This window comes from Seriola aureovittata, chromosome 22, assembly GCF_021018895.1.
Source record: "Seriola aureovittata isolate HTS-2021-v1 ecotype China chromosome 22, ASM2101889v1, whole genome shotgun sequence".
Classification (NCBI taxonomy): domain Eukaryota; kingdom Metazoa; phylum Chordata; class Actinopteri; order Carangiformes; family Carangidae; genus Seriola; species Seriola aureovittata.
In genome coordinates this window covers 12,043,720-12,067,486 of record NC_079385.1, presented here as the reverse complement: position 1 = coordinate 12,067,486, position 23,767 = coordinate 12,043,720, and the positions used below count along the sequence as shown (strand labels likewise).

The following is a 23,767-nucleotide window of genomic DNA, read 5'->3' as shown; positions in this document are numbered from 1 at the left end:
CCTCCTTTCTGCCACTCACAGCACCTGCTTGAAAGTAAAGAAAATACCACATACACTGTGCACAGTGTTAATGATGACACAAGGTGGCAGTGTCTGCAAAGTTTCCTCAACTTGAATTTAAAAATATGGACCTGAACAGAACTATTGCCTAACAGTATTGGTTTATATCAAGGTACTTATTTTATTACAAAGCTGATTATGAGGAGTGAACCATATGCCTAATATCTGTATGAATTTAAACACAATGTATAAATTATTACTTTTTACTGTTAACTAATAATATATGGGTAATATAAGGATATTTTTCAAAAAGTCTATTCTTAAATTGAAAAGCCAGATTTGATTATTTGGTAAACCACATTGATCTCATTGTTTAGAAGTATTAAATTGGGTCCATCATTTGTAGCACAGCACAGCACAGCACACATCACATCTCGTTAATGGTTACATTCATGCAGAAAAAGGAAATGTATGTGGTCTGGATGCGATTTCTTTTTCCCCAGGAAAAACAGTTGGTTGTCCCTGCTTGGACAGACTTGAGAAGAACACACTATAGTTGTATGAGAGACATACATACATACATACATACATACATACATACATGTGCCTGTCTGCTATTTTAAGTGTGTACCAATATAATGTGAGAAGAGCTGAGATAAGCCCAAGGTTCATTTTAGTCTCTGGCAACATACCTTTAGTCTGAGAGTCAGGAGTGGACCCTGCATGTTCCTGTGAAAATATCATCTTTCAGTAACATTTGAATTTTTTTTTTTTTTTAAAAACACACAAATAATTATCATTAAAATAAACAATAAAACACTGTCCTCTGGGGATAACTTTGTCAATACAACAAGTTCTAATGGATTTTTACAAAAAAACACTTTCTTACAACTAAAACAAGTCACCAATATCTACTTGATTGAAGAGACACTGACTGACTTAACCACCCACTCACACATCCTCCATGCGCTGACGCAGAGGCAGGTTTCAGTGAGGATTCGATTTGACAGGAAGCGGAAGTCCAAAGTCTCAAAACAGTAGAATTACACCAAAACTATGATTGGATGAAGGGTGGCTGTTGTCTTCTTGGCAAGCTGCAAAGACTGAATTCATCCTCATTTGATAACCTTAACTACCTTTAAGAAAATATCTTGCCCAAATCTTTATTCAAATGAAAGAATCCTAAAAAGTAAAAATAATCTTTGTTCACAGTGCTTACAGCTCAGGTCATAAGTTGTGATGAGGGCTAAGAAATCAAAAAGGTTGGGAACCAGGGAGAAGTTACTGTGAGACGAACGGAAGATGTGACTTTGATAGCCCTGTGTGATAAAAAAATAAAGTCCTGTCTCTTAAAATTCAGTTGATTAATTGGTCCGTACTAATTGAAATATAATTAGACCAAATGAATTTTTATGTCTTCTAATAAACTAGCCCCAGTTTGTGCCCATAATTTATCAGCATATATCGAATCAAAGACGTAACCATCAGGTTCTCTAATAAAATTTGATAATAATAACTAACTGGTGTTGTCTAAAAACCCAGACAATCATTCAAAAACACAAACATTTATCTGAACTTATTTCCAGAAACCCTAAAGACTCTTTAAAAGCTCATTTTAACTTAAACCTACAGTGACTTCAGCTTCACTGAGGCCAGCTTTTATTTTGACGGTACCAGGCAAAACGTATTTGCTCTGACATCAAAGCAGCATTAAAACGATTGGACGTGGAATTACTCATTCATCTTATGTAGAGGAGGTTTAAAAGCAAAGCAATTGAGATACAGTGGAACCATTTCCAGTCCCTTCTTCCCTTGAGATGCTAAATACACCATGAAGCACTCTCTCCTGACACGAGTACAAGCCTCTCTATAAATACTACATACTGTATATTAAATACTATTATCTTTCCCATGTGTAACTACTAAATAAGGGGTTTTGATTAAAAGGAGAAATGCAGAAACTAGCAGGTTTAGACTAAAAGTAAAAAGTGCAAAATACATATTTAATACAATATCTTAAAAATCAAGTAATAAAAGGTTCAACCAACAATATAGATATGTCAAGTTATTGGAAAGTTTGTTTTGTAATTGAAATGTTAAATGCTTCAATAGCCCAAGGAATTCAATAGCCATAGCAAAGGGGAAAATCACTTATGAAACAACCACTGTTGTCTACATTACAATAGTTTGAGTTATAGTTTAGTTTGAAAGTCAAGTGATCAGTGTGATTGTAGCTTCCCAGAGAGGCCGGTGCTGATGTTTCCAGGTGTGGGCAAACATCTCAAAAAGTGCCAAATTGAAATATTTACTGGTCATCATGAGTATGGACTCGTTTTTAGAAATAGAAAACATTACATAGAAAAATAATTCAGTTTGACAGAATCCCTGATGAAATGTCAGAAAACAGCAGGGGGCATCACAGGGTGTAAGGAATGTCAGTAATGGCTCAGCATTGTTTTCACATGCGTGTCTCCTTAGATAAATGTTTGTGTGTGTCACGCCACACTCTGCCTGCTGCTGTCTCTGCTGTGTGTTGACCCTCCAGAACAACTTTGTGAGAAGTCCACAAAGATGCCATCTTGCTCTGGCTCTGAGTCCAAAGACTCCAGGACGTGATCCATCATGATCTCCGGACTGGATGACGGACTGGGACCCGAGCTCGTGTCCTGAGCCAGCACTCCGGAAAACGTGGGGGAGTCCCACGCCAGCAATCCTCTGCCGTGTGTGTCCTCACCTGGGGAAGGTTCAGGGAGGATGCCTGGGGAGTGATGGTGTGGCTGGAGAAGGTGGGAGCCCGCGGGACTGTCAGCAACTCTGGGCTGGGGTCCCTGGCTGGAGGTCACAGTGTCTGAACCAAAGACAGTAAAAGTTTTAGAGGTAATTTAAAGATTAATATGTTAAACATGATAGGAAGTCTTTGGGGCCTTTGTTGATCAGCTTCCTGTTTATTCTTTCCTGTGGAGAATATGGTGGCATTATTAACTTACTAAATTCATAAATTTTTTGAAACATTTAAAGATAAAAAAAAATATGTTTGCATGAAGCTAATTCAGATGGAAACAGTTTTTCTTGGACGTTCTCAAACGAAAGTTTGATTTTAAAATCAGAAATTCAACACATCGCCAAAAAGGTCATCTGAAAAAATCTCTTCCTCCAGAAAGAGTTAACTATCTAATCTTGAAAGTTGCAGATGATTTGTTATACTTTCTACCTGAAAGTGCAGCAGATTCTGTGGAAGCTGGGGAGTGGTTGGCGAGGATGGATGTGCTGGTGGTACCGGTTGCGTTGGTGGTGGATTCGACCACAGAGCCGCTCTCCTCCACACAGGAAGTCATCTCACAGACGGAGTGTCGTCTGATACCTGTGCCACCTCCTATGGAGGAGTCCATGTCATATTCCACCACAGGGGTCAACATAGGGACATTGTAGCTTTTCGACCGTACCACTGGATTTTTGGCAATGGGGGAGTTGCCTGGTTTGGAGGGCCAGGAGCGCTGCAAACGCTTTTCTAAAGAGAGTGAGAGAAAAAAAAACAAGAAAAAAACGTTTTAATCCTGATTACTTTATACTTGAATACATACCACAAAACACCACAGAAAGCCTCAAGTACAAGAGAACACACAAACTCAGAAATGTGGATCTTTTAACATTTAGACGCACACACACACACACACACACACACACACACACACCTAATAGGCAGGAGGAGCAGTGCAGATTGGAGGATCCATCTCTGGAATATAAACCATGAGTCCCGAGGTAGGGAGAGACCACCTTCTGGATAAGAGACTCCAGACGCAGGTAGTCGTCTGTTGCACCTTTAGATTCGTGGACACCCTGCATCAAACAAACACACAAACACAAGGTTGTGTTAGCCAGTAATTGCTACTTGTTGGGCAGTGGTAATGGAAACTTCAAAAGCCATGGAAACATTTGTGGGAAAGAAAGAAAGAAAGAAAGAAACTTGGCTTTCTGTGATTTTATCAAACATTCGGTTTAAATTGGTCTCCATCAAAGGTTTTGGATAAGTTTGATGAATGTTAATATTGTTTCAAACATAATGGGGTGACGGCTGCCAATAGAAGACACTATGCTTTCATAAACCCAGCCAGAACACAACATGAGTAAAACAGCAGAGAGTGTTGAGTCAATTTCGTCCCAGTCTCAGACTTGTATAAACATGCTCGGATAAGAAAAACTTCAACAGCAGTGTTCAATTTAAATAAAGAGAGACAGACAAAATAAACTGATGTCACTGGTTCAATATTGACAGATTTTCTGTCTGAAAAGTGAACAATGGATGTAAACTTCATGATGAAAAACATCACAAAGAATGTAAACTTTGTACTGCCATTATCTTTCTCATTATTGGATTAAACTTTACAAAGCACTTCACTGCAGAAAGAATGATGAGTCCACAACATCAGAGCAGCGTGTGTTACTGAAAATGATGAACATCCTTAGACTAAAGAACTTAGTTTCCTGTGTGGTAATGGTGTGAAAAGTGTAAGAGTACAGGGAGCTTAATGACCCTCGGAGAAAGTAGAGTTCTGCTAACTCAAACCTAACAGGTCCCCTCTTTGGGTGTGGTTCAGTTTCATGTTTTTAAATTTTCAAATGTCTGTCTGTCTGTCTGTCTGTCTATGTGTTTCAGGTGTTACAAGTAGATGTGCCCAGCGCAAGAAGGGAAAGACACAAAGCGTATTAGTCAGGCAAGCAACACTGACACGTGATCATCACATAGAGTTGAAATCTTGATCATGTAAGCTAAAAGTCCCAGAAACATTACCATTATTTTGTTTTTCTACTACATGATGATGAATGTAAGTTATAATATATATATGTAATATTTACTTTCCTTTTAGCCCTGGTTTGGTCTCCATTCACGCTAACTATCTGGCTCTGTCTGGCTTTCGCTGCAAAATGCCCTGCTATGTTCACGAGCTCATCGCTAACTGTCTGTCTGTTGTTTGGTGCTGGGTATTTAGACTACAGTGAATTTTTTTTAGAACTTTTTGTTTGAAAAAAGCTGCTTCTACTGGAAACACTGCTGAGAGAGGTAAAATTGAACAAAAATTAAAAAAAAGTCGTCGCCTATAAAAACCAAAAAACAATGAGCTTACATTCATTAAGTTTGCTGAGGGGAACTGCAGAGTCAAGCTTCAATTCTCTATAGATTCATTATTACAGGTGACACCTTTTACATTACACATAGTCATTTGATCCATTGTTAATATCCAAAACATTGATTAGAGTAGCTGAGGTGTAAGTTTTAGAACCATGCAAAACACTACTATAAGCTAAGAAGATGAATAAGAAAAGCTTGGGACATCTGCATCTGCTTGCACACCACAATCACAATCAATTTCCTTAATGGAATAAAGGAGGCCTTTCTTCCACTGGAGGGAAGCCTGTACCTTTAGGATGCATCCAGCTTCACCGTACATCCACTCTGCATATATGGCATCCTTGTTGCCCTGTTTATTGATGGTTCTTTTTGTTTCATGGGACCGAAATAATTGTTTTCGCACTGTCGCCAGGAAACACAGGCATTACATTTACTTTCATCTCAACAGCAAAGCTCAAACCCACTGTGCATTTGATGTTAGTGTGTTTTCAAGTAGATCACTTTCAAATAAATTACCCTCATAATCAAGATGCTGCTGTTTTATGAACTCAGAGCAGTCATGAATAACAAACAAGAACTTTGCAGTTTGAAAGGTTCAGGCTCTTTGTTTCTGTCTAGTTAAAGCCACCCGCTCCTGATGCTGTATTTCCTAATTAGGCGACCTCATAAAAACACTTTTAGAAGTTGAATTTAAACAAATTTTCACATTGGAGGGGTGTAATATGTCTCCGGATAACAAAGCAGAGATCAATCAAATTTCAACATTCTGAATCACTGAGTCCATGCATCAAAACCACAGTGCAGAAACAAACCACATAAATAGAACAGACTTCAGTGAATTGGCGTCACAGCATCTTAACAGAATGAAAGGGAAATTACTAACAGATGAAACAAGAAGTAGCAAACAGCCAACATCCACTGCTGAATTTAATCTCTCTCAGACTTTTTTCTTAGCTGCCCTGCTTTCCTGTCTGCTTTCATATCCTAGACTCTACCTGTTTTTCTCTTCCTATTTCTCTCCTTTCTGTTGATTTTATGTTCATCACGGACAAACAAAAAACAGATCAATTAAAATTACTCTGCAGTACACATCTGTGCACAGTGCATTAAAGAAGAAAATAAATATATCCTGTTTTATATTTGTGTCTTGTCTGTTTTTTTAGTCTGTTTGAGTCTGGGAGCTGCAGATTTGGGTCAATGAGTCACTACAATGATGTCCAAGCTAACCCAAACACACACACAGAAACAGACAGACTATCGCAGACTCACAGCTCACACACACACTTGAGAGCACATTTAATCCACTTAATTCACTCCCTGACCCACATCTTGCCTCTGACCAATACATTTCGAACTTTAAAGCAATATACTCAGTTTTTGGAAGATTGGCATACAGGTTCAATTTTAGCTGTTAACACCAAAATCATCCACTGAACTTTGATGGGTTAGTCCACTGCTCAATAAACTATAGAGACTGCCTCTTAACCTTTAGTCTTTCAGAAGCTTAAATCCTACACAGAAAAACACTCATGGATGAATGTGCTTTTAGAGTTACTCTTAAAAAAGTTTCTACATAGCCTGATTCCCTCTCAGATTACTGAGTAGGTATTTCAAGATAATTTGAAACCCTTTCTTCTTCTTAATCATGCGGATGATTGTGGTGCTGTTAAAACATCAAAGGTTCACTGAAAAGCCATTTTATCAGCCGAGGTCTCTAGAGGAAGCCAGAGTTTGTATGCTTCGTTTCAAACTATAAGAAAGAGCTAAGGTTAGGGCTTGTGTTAACTCTACAAATAAAATCGTTCATTCTTTTCTTTCAATGCCTTAAATAAGATATTTAGGAAAATATTCAGAAATGACCTAAATGGGCATTCTTATTTTATGATTTTTACGTTATCTTGTTTTATATGTTCCAAGAAACGGGGTGAAATTCAGAGCGAGTACCTCACCTCTAAGCTTTCTTTCCACCTTAAAAATTTGCACTTCATCTTGATCTTGAGCAATTCAAACTAAGGATGCTGTGGTTATTTGGTGTTCACATGCTCAGTTTTTCATGTACTTTCTCTTCTGTACTCAGAAACAAGACTTTCCGTCATCTTCTGAGAACTGGAGCACTGACTATTGTGATGCAGTAGTTACAAACCTTTAATTTTAACTTTTGAAACTAGTTGTATGTCTGTATGTTGTGAGCAGTTCACTCAAATATGTGATTTTTCTCTTTTTGAATTATTTTACAGGCAGGTAAAACTGCATAGTTTTAACCTATACAGTTGAAAAGAATCATGAATGTATCCTTCAACAGTGAAATACGGATTTGATCAACAAGGAGTGAAAATCCAGGTATGGAAAGTGTGCACAGAAGTGTGCACAAAGAGTAGAAAAACACCATAGTTAAATGACAAGTAAACAACTCTTTCTGTTCCCATAGGAAATTAAGGTAATGGACAATTTACTGTGTGCAGCTGTGCATCACTACACAGTGGATGAGTAACTAAACCAAATAAAACTAGTTCAGTTATATACAGTACATATATATATAAAATTATGTGAAAATATCCACAGGGGACATATGAATGTCTGTGCTCCCATTACTTAAACAAGAACAAGACTCTTTGCTTCAACATGAATCTACATATAAGAATGAACTTTTGGCTAATGAGGTCTGATAAGCTCTATTCATAAATGACTTGCATCAAACACAAACTCTCCCTCAGACAGACACACACATATAGACAGACAGATATGGTGCAGAGGGTACTGCGTGGTCATGGGAAGACTGTGCTCTATGTTCACACTGAGATTACTTCCTGTGAGATCCCTTTGCAGAAAAAAAAAATCTCAACCTCTTTCCCCATCTGTTGTCATTTATCCTCTTCCCTCACCCCACATCAGTCATGGATGTGTGTTTGACTGCGTGTGGATGACAGTGAGGGGGGCATAAGAAAAGAGGGCTTGTGTGTGTGTGTGTGTACCTGTAGTATTAGCAGCATCTGTATGATAGAAGGAGGAACTCTGGCTCGGGGTCGAGAGAGAGCCTCATCCAGTTTCAGGTTTAGGGTAATGATGTTCCTGAAGTGGAGCAGAGCCAGCTGACGCACTGATGGCTCCTTTCCCTGAACACACATACGTGTCAACATAACAGAGACAGAGTTGTGTGAGGAGAACATTAATGTCTGAGTGTGTCCATGGGTATCTGTATCTGTACCTGTACAGGATAGAAAATGGCCTGCAGCATGGACAGAACATCACAGAAGAAGAAATCCCATGTGTCAGCCAGAGAGTCCAACAGCTTCTGACCTATTTGGCACAAATAGCAGAAAATAACAAAGTACAGCAACAAGACTTTCTGGCGTATGCACTGTCACAAGAAGATATTTAAGTCTACTTGTGGATTATTTGTGTGGTTGTCTGTCCCATACAGATACATACATGTGATGTCGAACATGACAAAGGCTGTAATTTGTTTAGTTAAAATTCACACCATGTGTAAACTGGCCTGTATTCCTTGATTTTTCTGTGCGTTTCTCTGCAGTGGAAACTGTAAGAGACTTAAGAAGCATGCATCAGCATGGTGACTCCATTCCACATAAACACACATGAACAACTATTGATTGAGCCAGAACAAAGGGTCTGTGAGACACTGTGGTCTCTCTTAAGTTTCATACTGACTGAATGATGTGTAATTGACGTAAAGCATCACTTCCTGTGACGATATCGTCAGTGTGTGCATGTGTGTTTTACAATTTTACAGGTGCTTCAAATAAAGGTCATACATTTACCACAACAGACAGAACAAAAAAAAATTCTTGTCAGTTCATCTATTCAGGCTCTCTCTTTCACTCTGACTGTGTCTGTGTGTGTGTGTGTCTGTCTGTGTGTGTGTGTGTGTGTGTGTGTGTGTGTGTGTGTGTGTGTGTGTGTGTGTGTGTGTGTGTGTGTGTGTGTGTATGCATACATACAGGTGTGTACTGCAAAAATGTCCTTCACTAGGAGCGATGGTGGAGAGATAAAGCCCTGTCTGTTCTCACAGTTCAATCTAATAGTTAAATGGTTTACTCTGAATCTGGAATTTTAGTCAGTTATTATTTTTCCCTGCTAGACGTGTGTCACGTTGAGATAAAATCTCTGAACATTCATGTCTGAAGTTAAAAGAAATGAATCACTGGCACTGGGAATGCTCTTTAAAGCCGGAAACTGGGTTAGTTCAGAAAAATCTAAAATGCAGGACCCTTTTCACCCCTTTTAGTCATCGAAATTTTGCTTCCCTGGAAATCTGCGAGTAACCGTCCTTTCAGATATATTTAACAACCGACAGACTCTTCGTTCCAATGAAAATGCTTTTATATATCATTCTTTACAAAACAGCAACAGATGTAGCTTTAATATTCAGATGTTTATATAACTACAGGCTTGTATGTACGTTTAATGTCTGTAAATTTGGCCCAGTGTCTCAGAGCTGAAACTCAGCAAGTAAGAGATGTCAATGAGGTTATAAATCTGTTTTTGTTCTTGTTCCTTTCTTTCTCTCAGTTATAAGAATAAGACATTTTTGTACGTTATATTTGTACATAATCGTCTTTGAACATAAATATATTACCTGCATATATATACCCTATTCAATGGATGTGAGTGGATGTGATTTTTATTTTTTTACGTGTGTTAATGCATACCTTCATAGAAGCGGATCTTGTCTCTCAGTATGACCATGCCTTTAGTGAGCAGCTGGTTCTGAAGGTATTCAGTGAAGAAGGAGCCCAGCTCCGTCTTCAGCAGCTGCCTGCAAAAAAGTGCATATGAGTGTACACATATGAAGAGAATGGCAAATCCCCACATAGACAAACAAGCCATCACTGATGCATCCAAAGGCTGAACATGAACCAGAAGTAATGAGATCGTGTACGCAAGCTGCAGTGTTTAAACAGCAGCAGACTCAGGAAATGAGAAAATATGTTCATGCTGAAAATAAAGGTTACACAAACATCTGAACCCTTCAACAACAGGATTTTACACTGATAACCATTTAACACACACACACACACACACACACACACACACACACACAGTGTACAGATTAGTATGACGGCTCAGTTGCTGTTATAGGAGAGGAAGAGTTGTTTGTCTCTTATCAAATACAGAACACAACATGATTACTGCTGTGTGAAGATTCATTCATATTGTGCGTGCATGTGCATACTTTATATCATGTATTATATTTACTCTACATGACTGGAGTCAACTTTGACAGTCCTGTGTCAACTGCCCTCAGCTACACTGTATTTAAACACCAAACACAGCAGTGACCCCTCTGTAACCTCAACCTGTCATTTCCCCTCTCACACAGTTTCAGGTGTTTCTGATTGAGTAGACAGTACATAGTCAAAAACAGCAGGAAGAAAAAAAAAAACATATTACACATGGTGCAGCTGAGAATGATGCCACCATAATAACTGTTACTGGGTATGTGTTAATGTTTCAGTGATGACTAAATTTAGCATGCTGAAGCTGTCATTGTGTGTATATGGGAGAAAGAGTATTTGTGCCTGCAGGAAATCTGCAGCTACAGTGAAGGAAGATGAGAAATTACAGAACAAAACATTATAATTTAGTCAAACGTCCTAAAATGCAAACCAGCTCAAGCTAAAAATTAAGCACACTTGTGTGAAAGTTGTGTAAGAAAAACGGACAAATGAAAAACAGATGGAGGAAGAGACGCGGAGCTAACCTGACACCTTCATTCAGAGTGTAGAGTTCATTTTCTCCCAGATCCTTCCTCTGGAAAACAGAGATCACTGCATTGTGGATGCTGCAAATTAAAACACAGGAAAGCATTAAGTATACACTTATTTACAAAGAGTAATGAATAATGTGTAGCCCATTTAGTTAATCAACAATATGCTGCTTCATGAGGCAAAATTTAATATGAAAAATCAAGCTTTAGAATCAAAAATAATTTTACATATGTGAGTGCAAATACCATATAGATGAAATACCTCAGGGAGTCTACTACTACACCAAATACAGAAGAAAGGGAAGTAAACCGTGTAAATTTAATTCTGCACAAGTGCAGAGCATTGAGCATGAAGTAAACAAAATCTTAAGTATAAACAAAGTAAAAAAAAAACAAAACAGCAGAAAACAAACCAGGAATGTAGGATATAAGAGGTCAGAGAGGGCATGAACTTGTCCCACTGTAGGATTCAGTCCAGCTCTTGTGGTTCATGCAGCTTTCCAACCACCCAGCAAACTGAGAGCTCTTGCTCTTCACTCAGTGCTGTCTATTTTCAAATAAAGCTGAAAAACCATAAAAATAACCAGAGAAAAGAGAGAGAAGAGCCAGGAAGAAAAGAATCTATGAGGCAGAATAAGATAAAAAGAGGAGTGAGAGATGGATGGAGGTAAAGAGTGATTGTGATGGACCCTGAGGGGAGCGAGACAGAAAGAGTTGATGCTTATGTGCATGAATGTGTGTTTGTGTGTGCGTTAAAAAAAAGGTTCCTATTCATAGCATGAATAATGGCAGCAAGACAGCTTTCTTCTGGTGATGTTTATTCCAACATGACATCGCCAGTAAAAAAGGCATACACACACAAAAACACGTGTATGTAAAAATAAGCATGGGAGCTTGAATAGGGACACATGGAGGACCAAAAAAACCCAACATATTTTCACATTCAAGTAAACCAACATGGCTCACACTTCAGACATTGAATACACACGTCAATCTCTCTCTTACACTGACCTGTTCCAGGTGGCGTTGGCCCCAGCCCTCCTCTGCTGGGTCCCTTTGTCCTTGCTGCACTCCTCTGCCAGCCCCCCAGCTGTCCCCCCCTTCTCCCCACCTCCCCCTGCTGGGATTTTTGCCTGCGAGAGGTCAGTCAGACTGGAGGATGAGCTGCTGCCCAACCTCAGTTTGCTGTGGAGACTCCTCGAAATCCAAAAGGAAGAAAGAGAGAAACAATAATAACCAAAGTGCATTCAGGGTTGGGACTGGACAACACCAATGTGGAAAGTGGAGTTGGTTTCATTCATCCGAGTTAAACACAATAGTAGCTGTATGTTTTTAAAAGCTTCGAGTGAAAACAGATGTTCTGTTTTAAAATAATGTTTCATAATGTAATTTTTCCAGATTTTAATAGCCGACAACATAAGCATTTATTGAGGAGTGATTAGTTTTTATTAGCCATCTGTTAATGTTTACACAAGCTGATTTTCTACACCGCTCTGGAGACATATAGTGAAAGAGCAGGTACAGGGAGCAAACCCCCAGAATTGTAAAGTAAGTCAACCTGAAGGAGGATAGAGAGAGATGAAGTTCAAGTAGAGAGCAAGAGAGAGAAAGGATGATGTAAAAGGGTGGGATGAAGGGAGGTGCGAAAAAAAAAAAAAAAGAGCGGGGAGAGGAACAGAGATTGACAGAGCGGACATGACAAGACAAGAAAGAAGAAGTGTAGCGTATTTATTAAAGAGGAAATCAGGAAATGAAACTGGTGTTAAACTGCTAAATATGTCAAGTACGCCTACTATAAATGTGAAAATATAATTATATATAAAGCTGGAAGCTTTAGTTGAGTGAATTGATAAAAAATTATCTGCATCAATTTTGATAAAAGATGAATTCGTTATCATGCAAAAAGTGGGGAGAAAATTGTGGCTCCAGCTATTTAAATGTGAGGCTTGCTGCTTTTTTGTTTTGTAGGATAGTGAATAAGTGAGTGATAGTAAGTGGAATATCTTTTGAGCTATTGGTTGCACAACAAGCAATTTGAAGAGGTATTTTTACTATTCTTTGTTATCTTATAAACCAAATGATCAATCAGTTAATCATGAAAATAATCCACAGTTGAATCGAAATTGAAAACAATCACTAATTGCAGCCCTGATGAAATGATTTTGGATTGTCTGTGTACTATATACTTTACATCTGCAGGTAAGCATAAAGATAAACACTAGAAAACTTTTTATATTACAGCTGCAGTGTCTCTACAGTCCCACGCATGAAAATTAATTCACATTCATTCATTAAAAACAACCAAAACCAGCTAAATCTGTAACACACACACACACACACACACACACACACAAAATGTACTTACTCTAATAACTGAAAAGGTACCACATATCCCCACTCCATGAGTGTGTGTGTCGCACTGATCTGAACGAGAGGTGGATGAAGGAGAGGGTGAAGACACTGGAGGAGAACAAGTGTCTTTGTCCTCATGGGTCTCTAACTTTTTCACATTCTCCTTTTCTCTTTCTTCCACTTTTAAATTCCTCTACATCTCTACTCTTCTCCACCCTCCTCTCTCCCACTTTACTTCTCTTTCTCCCTTAGCCAGTCTGTGCCAGTCGGTGGCAATGTGACCCTGTGAGCTCCTGTGCCAGGCGAACAAAGGAACCCTTTGAGGTTCAAGAGCTGCCAAATGGGGGGGGGGGGGGGGGGGGTTTTTTAAAGGTGACACACATTTCACTTCCTTCTCCTGTGTCTCTCTGTGTGGGGCCCAAGACAGATAGGAGTTGTATTCAAGCTGGTGACCTAAATCCCTGATCGCTGTTCAATATTTCTTTATTTATCATATTGATTTTGTCTGGTTTTACTGCCATCTGCTGAGAAATTATTTGGTTTTCAGTACATTTAATTATCCATACCCAATGAACACTGCTCACGTGGATGGAATTAACTGAACTGAACGTAACTTTGGACATAAAAAGCAGAAGAAAGAGAAAAAGAAGTGGAAGGAGAGAAAGTTAGGAAGAGAAAAAAATAGAGGATGGAAAATCAGAGGCATGTAAAAGAATATGGCAGGGAGGAGGAGAGACAGTGTGTGTATGTGTGTGTGTGTGTGTGTGTTGTAGGTCTGTCTGTCAACCTGGATCTTAGTTCAACTCCACATAAATAGGTCAGTGTGAGAAACAGGAGCCCCGGGCTCAGTCACACACACGAGGAGACATACTCACACTCACACACAGCTCATGTCAAAGTGAGAGAGTGTTTCCAAATTCTCTCAGAAAAGAAGGTGCAGTGTTGTACCTAGTGCCACGGAATCTAGAGACAATCAGTCAAAAGTTTTCTCCTGAAGAATGGATAATGCCGAACACAAAATAGAGGCAGAATATACAGGGACTCAAAAATGGTGAGTTGCAAAAAGTGTCTAAAGACAAAAAGCTATTTATTTCTGCATTTGCATGAATTAAAGGATGTGGATTTAACCCAGGAGTTAGATACTTTTTGTTTTTGGCTTTGAAACAACAGGAAGAGTTGAGAGAGAAAAGGCTGTGGTCTAATTACTAAACAAAAGAGGATAAGGGCATGTTTGCATGAATGAAAGAATGAATGAGGTCATTCAGGAATGTGTGTGTGTGTTTCACTTTCATCCATCTTTGTCCTTCCCAAAGGACCGAAACAAAGAGAGAAAAGGGAAAAGAAAAAGTATTACAGCTGCAGTGAAACTCCTGCATTAATAAGACCTGCTGGTTGCTGTGTGCGAGTGCGTACGTGCATGCGTGTTTACCTCCGGAATGAGCCCTCTCTTTCCATGTTAGCCTTGACAGACAGCTGCGACCTAGTGACCGCCCAGTAATTGCCACCAACCGAGCAGCATCTGAAAAAGAAAACAAACAGAACTACTTGTTGAGAACATCCTTGTCATCAAGTCTCATCATTTTAGTGATTTACACAAACTTTCACTTCTGGAAACCAGGAAATAAACAAGCTAAATGCAGCTAATGAACAAAGTTGATTTTCTAGTTTGAAATCCATGTGAACATGGTTTTTTGTCTGAGGATATTTGGAGATGTCACAGTGTAGTTTTAATAAAATGATTGATGGTTGACTTGGTTTTACCTGCTTCAGTTTGCTGCACAGAGCTGTCGTTAATGTTATCAGTTACAGCTGCATCTTTCATACTTTGTCAAGTTAAAATGTCTGCTGTGGAAAGTTACACCGCATATTTTAAGAAAACAGTCAATTCAGTTTGAGCAACTTGGAAAAGAAACTTGCTTTAAACTGGAAAAGTTTTGCAGAAAAAGATAGAGTGTAAAGGTGAAACCACAAACATCTACATGATGATCGTTCTATTTGTAGTTATGGTTTACCGACTGAAAGAGCTCTCCTACATTGTCTGCTGATCATGAAACTTAGCATGTTTTTCTATACTAGTGGTTGAGTTTTGGTAAAAACATTTTCATTTGTGAAAGATTTAACAGCTGAAAGCTGCATCTCAGTCTGGTTTTATTAAGCTGCTATGAATAGGATTTGAACTTTGTCGGATCCCAGTGATTCTATCAAAAAAAGACATTGGCAGCAGAATTGCACAGCGATACCCCTGTGGATCTGACCCTGGGATGAATGGGCTGAAAACTGAAAACTTGTCATAATTTGAAAGATTCTTTAATTGCAACATGTGCAGTGGCTTGAAAGACAAGTCCGTGTTAAAATATGAGATGCTGGGATGTAAGTGTTGCAGTAAAATACGGGCGTTCTCAGGGAGATGCAGTCGACTCACTGGAGACAAACAGGTGTCAACTCACCTAACTCACTGGCTAACAAGACAGTATTCTAATCAAATTACAGTAAAGTGGTTGAGAAAGACATTTGATCCTACCGCGAACTCAAATGCCCCTACTCGCTCATTCGCTCTCTCTCTCTCACACTCACACACTGATAGAATGACACATATTGTATATGAGGCAGGTTTGTAGTACAGGACCAAACAGTGTAAGGCTGATGCTTCCTCGTGACCTATATCCTGACCAAAACATTTTTGCTCTTTGTTTTCCTTGCTCCACACAGCCTTGTAACAAGACTGATAAAATATGAAACATTAAAGTGTTTGTGAATTACAGTGATAGTAAGATTTTTGGCTGAGCAAAAGCAATAATTAAAACTGTTTAATTTTTTACAATCAGGGCAATCATTGTCTGTTTAGATTAAAACGGTGATGTGTGTTTGGCTGCATGGCCAGTAATGACTCTCCAGGGGTTCAGGCTTTACTTCCTGGAAAGTGTATTTGTCGCTATGCAATATAAACCATGATCTAATGTGGTCTGGCAGCTGCAGTACAGATATTACCAGGTCTATCCAATTTATTCATTTTAATTTCTTAGTTTTCTTTTGATTTCTTTGTGAAGCACTTTGGAAACACAAATGTGCTCCTGACATAAATTTACTTGATCTGAAAACATGAAAATAACTTGAACCTTCTACTTGGAACAAGTCCACGTGAACCTGCTTTGAGACGCTGATCTGAGACCAGAAAGGCACCACTTTCACTTGTCAAAGTTTGTGTATGGTAAAAAGGTGAGTAATATTACAGTTGTAACTCTATCTATAGGGATGTCTCTGGCTCACTATGGCTCTGGTAAATCAAACTTGGCCCTGCAGAGTGAAATGATGACACACAATGCACTGCATACTTTCTCTCTTTCTTAAACCTCAGTGTTTTAATGCCTTGCTTAAGGGCTCTTAGACTGTAGTGACATGGAACATGGTTATGGGAATTTGAGAGTGATTCTAATTCAGGCTCCGGACAGATATTCATGAGCAGCAAACTCCCACTCATTTCAAACCTGACTTCACTGAGCATAAAGCCTCCTCCCACCTCTCTCTGAGCAGCAGACAGTTTACATTGTGAGTAGATATCAGGGACTCCACTGCTGAAAATTAACACCCATAATCTGCTTCGCGTTGAAAACAACGCACGCACGCACGCACGCACGCACGCACGCGCGCACACACACACACACACACACACACACACACACACACACACACACACACACACACGACAGGGAAATTACCACCCTGCACCAGACTAAAGTAAAGTAAATGCAGCAGGTTCGTCTGCTTCACCAGACTCACGAGCAGAAAACCAAACCACAAGTTGGAGGTCCTGCAGTAAAAAAAAACTGTGGGCAACTAGCGTTAAGTACGACACTTTCTGCAATGCACTCTAAATCTGGGCTATGGTACATGAAGCTGGTAATTAGCTGTATCAATAACACCTGGTACAATAGAAAATTCCCTTTAGGGAAATTCATATTCTTTTATGGAATTAAAATGTAAGAAGTTTTCGGTTACTTTTAGAGATTTAAGACAATAACAGGCTTTTCTTATCTGAGAATATCGTCGTTTTGTTCTTCTGTTATTTTAAAAGTTTGGAGTTGATACTGTATACTCACTTTTTCAGAAGTCTTCCTCGCTGCGTTTTATAGCTTCTGTGTCTAAATCGCTCAATAAAGCCAGAATTATCTCCCGTGTTTCTGTGAGGACTGGAGGTCTGTTCGCGGTGGTGAAACGTTCTACCGTCGCTGCTCTGTCAGCGCAGGTAACAGCGCGTGAAGGCTGCGCACGTTCTGAGAAGATCCGACGTCTGTGCTCTGAAGCCCGAGTGAGCTGCCTGCGAGCTGTCAGCGCGCCTTTCAGGACTGTCCGCGAGCGTCAGAGAGAGAGAGAGAGAGAGGGGTGGGGGGCTGGGGTGGGGTGGGGAGGTTTGAGAGAGAGTTAAAGAAAGCTCAGTTTGACAGCGACGGTGTATGTGTGTGTGGGTGTGTGAACACGAAGCTTTGTGTTTAAAGGGGTCGATGGGTGAGAATTAAGTCTATGGAACGTGTTTGTGGTTTTAATGTGTGTTTGTGTTGAGTGTGTGTGTGATAACACACTTGCTGAGAGCTGTGGGAAAAGACAGATGAATATCAAAAACAAAGAATTACCACGACTGCTACTTTTGTCTGCTAGCACATGTGACCAATAGCTATAGCCACATAAATCTGGCCTCAGCGAGTCCCTTCTCCTTTATTATACATCCATTCTCATGTCTGTACAGATAACTGTATCAACAAGTGCACGTGCAGTGGTTTGAAGGCCATAACTAGAGTTAAGAAAGTGTTCTGAAACTGCTACTTCATTTATAAGCAAGTGAACTATTTCAATATTAGTTAGTTCACAATATTAAACCATTCAAAAGCAATACTAAGTTGTGTTCACAAAAGTTGTGGATGGTCCTGGGACTCCCCTCACTACTAAGCCCCTGCATATGACACCTAATTCCAGTGGTGAAAAGTACCTATACATTTACCGTAGTACTGTAATACAATGTTGATGTACTTGAACTTAAATCAAGTATTTAGTTTTGTGTGGCAAAGGGGTAGTATGCGGTTGCCATGGGGGATGATGGGTGAGGCCTCCTAAAATAAAGACACATACTACTTCTGCGGTTGAATTACAACAGCAAATAGCCAATAACATGTTATTTTACCATGTGAAATGGTTTGTTACTGCACTGAGACCCACATAAACAGAGAGCAGGCACACAGCACCAATAGGTCAATCTGGGTTTGGATCAAATCAATACACAGTAGTGATAGCCTACTGGGAGCAAAAATGTTCCCAGTCTATAGTGAAGAAGTAGCATGTTTTTGTAAGGGGAGTGAGAATCTGTGAACCTGCCTATAAGCAAAGGTCCAGGGCTCACCAAACGCTTCATTCATTCTCTGGGTATCATGAATGTTAGTATAAAATTTAATGGCAATTCATCCAATAGTTGTTGTGATATTTCAGTCTGATCCAAAGTGGTGGACCAACGAAAAGAAGGAAAGAAATGAAGAAAGAAGCCTCCTCCTAAAATTCAGACTGCCTGAACTTGATGTTTTAGTGCAGAGTAGAAGCAGCTTTGTAAGCAGGTTGAAAACATTGGGAGTCTTTGTTGGTAGCAGATTGGACTGCATCATGTTTAATTCATAGTGAAATAATACACAGCCAGACCACTACAACGGCAGCCCACTGAAAACACTGGACATTACACTGAGCGCTTTTACTGCCAGCAGAGACGGCCACTCAGCAGCTACACAGGCTTTTGTGTGTGTGTGTATACGTGTTGCCACTTCAGAGCCAACTTGCATTTACAAGTTATTAGCTCTGGGTCCATTAGCTGCACACTGTGTCTAATGTACAGATCACTACATTAACTACAGAGCTCACTGTGTCGCATTAGACAAACTACACTCTTGTCTGCAGAGACCACATGCATATACAACTCTACTCTGCTGATAGTACACTTCCCTTCCTCCCACACACACACACACACACACACACACACACACACACACACACACACACACACACACACACACACACACACACACACACACACACACACACACACACACCTTTAGCCCTCAATCTCCACTGCTCCTCCCCCTGTAATAAGGAACAGGTTTATAATAACAAATTCTACTGGTCAAGGCCAGATTGTATCTTGAGGGTTCTTAGGACTATAAAACATAAAACACACACACACACACACCTGGAAAAACACAGCTCGCCCAGAGTTCACTAATCACTTAACATTATATAAACAGTGTTACTATAGTCTGTGTGCACGCACACACACACACACACAATCAATATATATATATATATATATATATATATATATATATATATATATATAAAATATATATATATATATATATAAAAAAAAAATATATATATATATATATATATTTTTTTTTTTTTTTTAAACTTGAGATACTTTATTATTATACCTTTTATTATCCTAATTATTGTGATTCTTCTGGCTATACTTTCAATGTTGGAGGAAAGGATTAAAGTTAGCCAGGAGAATCTGCTCATCTGAATTCTGATGGAAATTTATTTCTGCAGTAAAGTAGCAGTTACACTGCTTTTCTGTTTCTCTTTCACAACCTCTTTCTGATATGGTTTATGGCTGGAAATGCACACTTTTTACAGCAAGGAAGGTTTAGGTGCAAAAACCACAGTTCACACTGTAAGAGTGTTCGACACTATGCGGGATAATACGAGCCGCATTCTGCTTATTTCCTTCAGAGAAACTCTGAATATAACATCGTTAGATAATCACATGTGGGTGTTTGAGGCAGAACATTTTTGAAACTTTTGTGTGGTTCCTTATGCGTGTGAAATGTAACTCATCAGAATGAGTTGCTCTCACTCTTCCCAGGTTTTGTATTTCATTTCCTCTCCCTCCCTCCCACACACACACACACACACACACACACACACACACACACACACACACACACACACACACACACACACACACACACACACACACACACACACACACACACACACACACACACACACACACACACACACCTCACTCTTTAAAACATTTAATTTCAGGTGATTTCATACAGAGGGGGCTTCCCCTTCCTGGTTCTTGTTACTATGGCAAATGAAGTGAGGAATCAAAAGAGAGAGGAACCGTTGTGGATTTATGTTGTCATGATGTTTCAGCTGTGTAGAGAAGCTTAAAGCAGCTGTAACTTACATGTTTTTCCAGTGAGTTCACAGATGGAGGTTCAGTTCACTTTTGCATGATTCGGTGTCTGTTCCTGTGACCTCTTGGCTGCTGGATGGATGGTCTGTATGGAGATACACAGTGTTTGTTTGTGTTCAGCTACACTCCAGCTCCTCCAGTCTATTTAAACACACAAAAAAAACTCACATTAGACTGACACAAACAAACGCACATGGAGGACACGTACACACACGTTCGAGACCACAGGTGGGTTTTTTTTGTGCCAAAAATGTGCTGAAATACACATGTACACAGACACCCATTTAAAACCCAGTGCCATGTTAATCTAGGCCGTGTAAACAGACGAGGGGAGAGAAGCTGCTGCTCTTAGGCCACAGGAAACAGCAGCAGGAACTTGTAATGACTCCACTCAGGAGCCAACATTGCCACAGCTACGTGATTACAGTAAACAGGCCAAGGTTACCACATCATCGCTACTGCATGGGGGACGGATGGGATTTTGCTTAAAAACTAGTCCAACACACATTTTTTCTTTTCTGTGTTTTACATTGAAACACAGAGAGGGATGTGTCTCATGTTAACATTTGAACCAAATAATATGGGTATCTCATACCAATCACTCCACCAATCACATGAAATCTGCTTGGAGTTTACAAAAAATCACCCTAAGGACTCTCAAACTGTGACGAACAAGATTCTCTGGTGTGATGAAACTAAGATTGAAGTGTTTGCCCTCAATTCTAAGCGTCATGTCTGGAGGTAAACGGACATGATGCTTAGAACTGGTTGTCCCTCTGGAAGTTTCTCCATCTCCACACAGGATCTCTGATCTCTCAGCCAGAGTGGCCATCAGGTTCTTGGCCACCTCCAGTACCAAGGCCTTTCTTTCTCCAATTTCTCAGTTTTTCTATGTAGAGTCCTGTTTGTTCCACAATTGCTATTGGGAACCTTCAATGCAGAAATGTTTTTCTAGCCTTCCCCAGATCTGTGCCTCAACACAGTCCTGTCTCTGAGCTGTGCAGGCAGTTCCTTCCACCTCATGTCTTTGTTTTTGCTCTGATACACATTGCCCAGCAGTGAGACCTTATATGGACAGGTGTGTGTCTTTCCAAATCATGTCCAATCAACTGAATTTACCACCGGTGGAATTCAATCAAGGGGCACAAACATCTCAAAGATGATCAAGAGATACGGGAAGCACCTGAGCTAAATTTCAAGTGTCACAGCAAAGTGTGACATTTCTGTTTTCACTTTGTCATATCAGCTTGGATGAGTATGTAACATCATCAAGAGAACAAGAAACCAAGAACGAGAGCCGTTCTGCTTTCGTTTTAACCACTCCTGAGCAAAGTACTAACCTGCAGATCTTAAATCAGCAAGAGTGTTCCACTTCACTCACATCCTGGTCCACACTTGTCATGGCCCAGCTGTAGTTCTAAGGTTAATATTCTTTATTCAAGGGCAGCCGAAGGTAAGTGGAGGGCAGATGTCAGATTAATGAGCGACTAAATGAGTAAAAAGAGAGAAAAAGGGGGTGAGAACAACAAGGAAAAGACACTTGATTCCACACACTAAGGGCATGTTTGCAAGGACAAAAAATGCGAGGGTGATCGCTGTTTAGTAAACACACACACACATACACACACACACACACACACCATCATTAGACCCTTATGGAAACTCTCAGTCAGCTATAAAGGTTATGTAAGAGATATTTATCTGTGTTTATAAATATTAGAAAAATCAGTGGTTATTCTCACCAAAGCAACAACAAGCAGCTCAGACATATGACACCACTGTAGTGAATCTTACCAAGTTATCATTATAACTGTGACTTAGTCTCATGCTATTTGTGTTTAGCTGACGATGGAGTTTACACTGGAGTTACACTCACAAAATTATACTGCGCACTATTACATGTTTGTGTGTTATTGTTAAACAGCAAACTATCACTGTCAAATGAGCTGTAGTAAAGACTACCTCTCCCATAAAACCTGTCTCAAAGAGAAACAGATTGTTATGTCATGTGATTGCCTCTCCTGAAGAAGACATCATATAACCCACAGTTTCCTTTATTTGCTCCTTCATCTGATATTGTGAGGCAGTCAGTAAAGTAGCTGTCCGACTTGTTGCACACTGTGGTGTACTGACGCTCAGGCTGACTCCTTCTCCGTGGTTCACCTGGTCATTTTATAAAAAATATTTTTGGTAATATTCTTGGTAGAGACATTCATGTTCCCCTCAGGATGATTTGCATCAACTCTGATGATCCCCCCAGCAAATTGCAGTATGCTAACACGGAAAGCTAAGATGGTGAAGATTATACCATGTTAAGATCAGCACATTAGCATTGTTAGCTTTTAACTCCAAACACCACAGTACGGCCTCACAGATGTGATCGCATGTTGTCAGACACAAGGGCTTTTTGCTTAAATGCTACATAAACCTTGTTCTAACTGTTAATTGGTTGAACGAGCCTGTTATTTCAGTATGATTATTACTATTAAAATATTTGTTCATGCAGTAGACTGCTGACCTGGCTACAGGATATCACAGTGTTGTAGCAGTTATCTGGTGGATGTCTGATGATTACATGCACTTTCAGTTTATGTCATAAGTGAACCACACGTCTCTGCAGTGTGGAGTTAAGCAGACCTCTCAGCGGTGCTTGTAGTAGGGTATTGATGGTAACTGTAAAAGTGCTTCAATCGTAATATGACAAATATTTACTACTACTATATATGACAACACAAGACATAAGAAAGATGAAGAGATAAAGCATCAGACTGAGCCCTTCTGATTTACGTGCAGTCTCTAGATACTGTCAAGATAAGAAATAAAACATTTGAAGTTGTAATGCATTTATCCTGTAGATTCATACAGTGAAATGGATTATAACATTTACATGAACTGAAGCAAAGAACTGGTTGTTCTCTCTGTCTGCAGTCTGTGCATTTGTAGCTTCTCCCACACACATGACATCCAAAGACCCCCCCCATCTTTCTCTTTCGTCTTACCACCATCTCTCTCTGCTCCCTCGCTTTCTCTCTCAGAGTCCTTTCATTTCACCCTGCTGTAGAAAAAAAAGAAAAAGAAACAAGCCACTCTACTAATTGGCCATAACAACAAGCTGAATACATGATAAGTACTGTACACATACACACACACTTATTTAGGTTGACAACACAAGCTGATTTCCTTGTTTCATTCACATCCTGTTCATTCACTTCTCCTCTTTAACATTTTTTTTTTGCTCAATTACTTTCTTTATTCCCACATTCATGTAGTTCAATTATTCTTGGGACTTTGCAGAACAGAGAGAGATGACTTCCTGTATTTA

The 23,767-nt window shown here is 39.6% G+C and overlaps 1 protein-coding gene across 2 annotated transcripts; it reads right to left on the bottom strand.

Moving 5' to 3' along the window:
• Positions 1 to 1,982: 1,982 nt before the first annotated feature.
• On the bottom strand, positions 1,983 to 17,558 carry LOC130163412 (proline-rich protein 5-like). 2 transcript variants are annotated; one of them, XM_056367595.1, is made up of 10 exons: positions 17,306 to 17,558; positions 14,638 to 14,727; positions 11,868 to 12,053; positions 10,851 to 10,931; positions 9,799 to 9,905; positions 8,334 to 8,425; positions 8,101 to 8,241; positions 3,693 to 3,837; positions 3,212 to 3,508; positions 1,983 to 2,848 (listed from the first exon to the last, which is right to left on the bottom strand). In XM_056367595.1, exons 2-10 carry the CDS (start codon positions 14,661 to 14,663, stop codon positions 2,496 to 2,498), a joined length of 1,428 nt encoding a protein of 475 aa, XP_056223570.1. In that variant the 5' UTR covers positions 14,664 to 14,727; positions 17,306 to 17,558; the 3' UTR covers positions 1,983 to 2,495. The 2 variants fall into 2 exon arrangements, with proteins under 2 accessions (XP_056223570.1, XP_056223571.1); XM_056367596.1 differs by having other exon boundaries at positions 11,868 to 12,050.
• Between the last annotated feature and the right edge of the window lie 6,209 nt (positions 17,559 to 23,767).

Coding starts and splice junctions, on each gene's coding strand:
- LOC130163412 (XM_056367595.1), bottom strand. CDS start 14,663: ATGGAAAGAGAGGGCTCATTCCGGAG. Junction 8,242..8,333: donor CCATTTTCTATCCTGTACAG/GTACAGATACAG, acceptor ATGTGTGTTCAG/GGAAAGGAGCCATCAGTGCG. Junction 3,509..3,692: donor CTGCTCCTCCTGCCTATTAG/GTGTGTGTGTGT, acceptor CACTCTCTTTAG/AAAAGCGTTTGCAGCGCTCC.